Source organism: Acomys russatus, chromosome X, assembly GCF_903995435.1.
Source record: "Acomys russatus chromosome X, mAcoRus1.1, whole genome shotgun sequence".
Classification (NCBI taxonomy): Eukaryota; Metazoa; Chordata; class Mammalia; order Rodentia; family Muridae; genus Acomys; species Acomys russatus.
The window spans coordinates 115,158,120-115,162,286 of record NC_067169.1 but is presented as its reverse complement, the minus strand read 5'-3'; the positions used below and the strand labels follow the sequence as shown (position 1 = coordinate 115,162,286).

The 4,167-nt window shown below is 38.5% G+C and overlaps 1 protein-coding gene across 1 annotated transcript; it reads right to left on the bottom strand.

Annotated features, from left to right (window-relative positions):
- Positions 1-275: 275 nt before the first annotated feature.
- LOC127185488 (EKC/KEOPS complex subunit LAGE3-like) lies at positions 276-1,369 on the bottom strand. The gene is made up of 3 exons (XM_051141930.1): positions 1,047-1,369; positions 562-690; positions 276-417 (listed from the first exon to the last, which is right to left on the bottom strand). The coding sequence occupies exons 1-3, from the start codon at positions 1,367-1,369 to the stop codon at positions 276-278; spliced, it is 594 nt and encodes a 197-aa protein (XP_050997887.1).
- Between the last annotated feature and the right edge of the window lie 2,798 nt (positions 1,370-4,167).

Below are 4,167 nucleotides of genomic sequence, written 5' to 3'. Positions count from 1 at the left end.
ATTTTCAATTGCCTTGCAGCAAAAAAAATCAGAAACCCAGAATCTCCTCCTCCAACCAAAGGACACAATAGTAAAACCCAGCAATTTCTACCATAACCCAAAATAAAAACAGTAACTCAATGTTATTTTTCATGTTACACATTTTAATATTCACTGCTTCAGTAACACTGACTGATAGATACAGTGTGATAGATTCAGAGCAGTGAGTATTAAGGTAAAGGCACAATTGCACAAATCATGAAGTGCCTTGGCTTTGTCTTGTGCATGGTAGCACATTAGGGTTCATTATTCTGTCTTCTTTGTTTGACAATAGCCATAAATACTGGGCGTTGGATGTTCCTCATCACCAGGGAGAGATGGTCAAGGAAGGCATTGATGGATGTTCGGAAGATAATAGGATCATCGGTGGTCCACCTACTAAAAGTAAAGGAGAGACACGAGAGGAAAAATGAGGAATGTGGGCTGTGGCATCATACTGTACCTTCTACTCCATTACAGCACCCTTAGAATACTCATTTCCTCCCAAAGACCATCCCCACTCCAAACTCTGGGAGAACTGACACAGTCAGAATATTGTCTTCCACTGTAAACTCCTGCTGAATCATCACTTGCTGGTATTGGACACTTGATGCCAGGGATGCGCATGCTATATTTGCTTCTAAAGCAGTCCGGAATGGCACGGTTACAGAACTGAAGGGAGATATGGTTAAGGTTTTCACTATTGAATTTTCTGTACATTGGGCTTGATTAGTTCGCTGAGGTTTACCCTTAGCATGGCCCAATCTGACACCCCCCAAAAATCCACAGCAATTTCTTTAGTGGTTATGGTTTTTTATACCCTACATCCTCCTCAGACATACGTGATTCTCTATCCTGCCTCTATATTAACTTTACCTAGGACTGACTGCCCACGTTATAATCTTTCAATTTCCTCCTTAGTAGGCCATAAACCTCCCCCACACTGAGTCCCTTTTCAAATCATCCTTGGAGAGCTGCCCTGCCTATGCTTCCATACACGGTAAAAATATGTTCCCCAAGAAGGATACAACTCCAAGAGTCGACTTCCAGCTGTTGTTGTAGCATCTCCGCTGGGTCCCGGGATATTTGCTGCCTGGTCATCCTGTGGAGCTATTGCTTCTTCCTCCACCACCACTCTTGCCTCCTCAGGGCTCCTTGAGTCTAGGCTACCTGATACAACTTGGCTACCAGAGTCTTGTGGATCGCTTTCATGAGGGGAGTTACCATGATCATCTGCTTCATCACACTGTGAGCTAGCTTCGATATTAGGAGTTCTGGATGTGTGCTGCCCATCATCCCCTTCTTCTTCATCACCTGCTCTGAAACCCTTGTCCCCACTGGGATCCTGCATGGTTAAATGGGCTAGCCACTCTGAGTTCCCTGGTAATACCACCGCCCACTCATGTGTTGCTAAGGGAACTAGATGTTCTTTTGCGGGCCCCGCCCTTTCAGATAAAGGGCTCCATTGTGACGTTCACAGTGCTGAGGCAATCAAGATCTCCTGACAGAAATAAGGATATCATGAGAATAGGAGACTCATATGAATTACAAAAATAGGAGATTCATAAGAATTAGAAGATGTCCTGAGACATTTCCAAAATTTCAAGCTCCTTCACCTCTCTTCGGTACAAATGAAATAATCATAAAACAATGTATGCTTTCTAGTTAGATATTGGAATCATAGTATTATAAAGCAGAAAGCACCGTAGATGGAGATTCTGGGTTTGTGTCTTTGGGCAGATTTAAGGAAATCTGTTTATGTCTTTCTTGAAATCATGAAGCAACAGCACAAAATTCAATCAGTCTTGTTCTCCTGGGCTTCTACACATGAATGGTAGATTCTATTCTGATGCATTAGTTCGGCCCACTTTTTCCTTGTATCTTAATCAGTGTCTTCTGTTCTTGGGACTACATAGAAGGGCAAACTATCTGTTCTATAATAATTATGGACAGTGAACATGGTCATCATGGCTTATGTTTTTAATTATTTAATATAAATTTTAAATTTAAATATATTTTGGTGATATGCTTTCCCTTCCCCAAGTCCTTCTAAATCCTCTTCTCCTCCCTACCCACAAACTTTTAAGTTCCTTCTCAAAACAAAAACCCAATATAACAACAGCAAAAACTCAAACTAAGAAAACTACAAAAAATCACACCCAAAAAGAAAACAAAGCAAGAAAAAAAATATTTCCCAAACACCAAATAGTAACTAAATAACACACACTACACACACACACACACACACACACACACACACACACACACACACACACACATCTAAAGAGTCCATTGTATATTACCTACTCCTGAACAAGAGACCTGCCTTGGAGTGCTTGATATACCCAGTGACATTCCGTTGTAGAAAATTTATTTTCCCTCTCCCAGTAGATATAAATGACATCTCCATTTTCCCTAGTAGCTAGATTTTCAATCATTCATTTCTTCTTCCAGTCATTCATTTAATCATTAAAAAATATAACAAAATAAAACATACTAAAATAAAACAAAATTCATTATATTGAAATTGGTTGAGACAAATCATCAGAAGGAAAAGAACACAAAAAAGGTGCAAGAATCAGAAACCCACTCATTTAGTTTGCACAGTCAGGAGTCCCATAAAGACACTAAAGTGGAAGCCATAATATATACAAAAAGGGTATGTATGGCATAGGCCCTGGGCATGCTGCATCATCCTCTTTAAGTTGATATGAGATTTGATTATTTTGATTCAGAAAGCCTTGTTTTCTGTTCTTCATTTCCCTGTAGCTCTTACACTTTTTCTGCCTCCTCTTTCACTGGCTCCCTGAACTATCAAGATATGGATTTGATGGAGATATTTTGATTAGTGCTGAGGGTTCCAAGTCTCTCACTCTCTGTATAAAGTCTCCTTTTGGGTCTCTATATGTATTAACATTTGTTGCAGGAGGAAGCTTCTTTGATTCAGCATGTTCTTTTGTTTATTACAGTTTGGTTTTTGGTTTGTTTATGTTTATGGGAACTCAACATCTACAACATGGAGCATTGACGGTAGTCAGAGTGCAACTTTCAGTAAGAGATATCTCTTTATACCAGGTGGGTTTCAGAAATTAAACTCAGATCATTATGCTTGCAGCTAAATGCCTTTACCTACTGAGTTATCTCACTGGTGTTGGGGGAAATTTTTAAGTTGTTTGAGTTTTTGTTTGTTATTGTTTGATAAAATGTTGGCAATGGAATGATGCATTTCAGTGGTTTATAGATAGTTTCACTTCTTTTGTTGTTCAAAAAAGATTTATTTATTTTTTTGTGTGGGGCATACAAGACATGTTGCATTTGAAGTCAGAGGACAACTTTCTGGGGTAGGTAAGCTCCATTTACCATATGGGTTCTGGGATTAGAATTCAAGTCCTTTTTTCCTTAAAAAAAAAAAAAGATTTATTTGTTTATTATGTATACAGTGTTTTTATTTGCCTGTTCCCCTGCCTGCCAGAAGAGGGCACCAAATCCTATCCTAGATGGTTGTGAGCCATCATGTGGTTGCTGGGACTTGAACTCAGGACATCTGGAAGAGCAGAGAGTGTTCTTAACCTCTGAGCCATCTCCCCAGCCCCCTGAGGCTTGCCTGTTAGTACATTTTCTCTTCTGAGAAATCCTGCCTGTACAACCTTCACATTCTGTATCATTTTCTTTTTATTGGTCCATTTGAAACATAGTACTGTTTTTTTTCCCCATTATACATTGCTGAAAGAAAGGTAGGTTTTAGAATTCAATGATGTCAGGTTTTGAAATATGAAATTCACACAGACATGTAATATTAAGAAAGGCTTGTCTTCTAGGTCTTTCTGAAGTGGTATGCACAGTAACTTGTTGTCTTCTGATTCCTGAACTCCCCCATACAGAATATGAATGACATCAAACCCAAGCATTTTATGAAAATTAAATTTCATCAAAAAACAGAAAAACAGAAAGGCCTTGCTAAATATGTGTACAGTAGTAGCAGAAAGAGGCACAAAATGAAATATTCCTTTTTGTCTATGAGCATGCATATTAAGGAATACATTAAAAATAACCAGAAGAATTATTTCATTTATTAGCTACTAAATCCTGTTTGCAAAATCCTTATTCATGAATAGTTTCATATATTTCTTTCAACAATTCCATAGTCAT

What these genes read in the sequence shown, in the direction of transcription:
- LOC127185488 (XM_051141930.1), bottom strand. Translation starts at nt 1,369, where the DNA reads ATGCAGGATCCCAGTGGGGACAAGGGTTTCAGAGCAGGTGATGAAGAA. An exon ending in GGAAGTCGACTCTTGGAGTT is followed by an intron (nt 691 to 1,046) that starts GTATCCTTCTTG and finishes ATCTCCCTTCAG; the next exon opens with TTCTGTAACCGTGCCATTCC. An exon ending in GAAGACAATATTCTGACTGT is followed by an intron (nt 418 to 561) that starts GTCAGTTCTCCC and finishes CTTTACTTTTAG; the next exon opens with TAGGTGGACCACCGATGATC.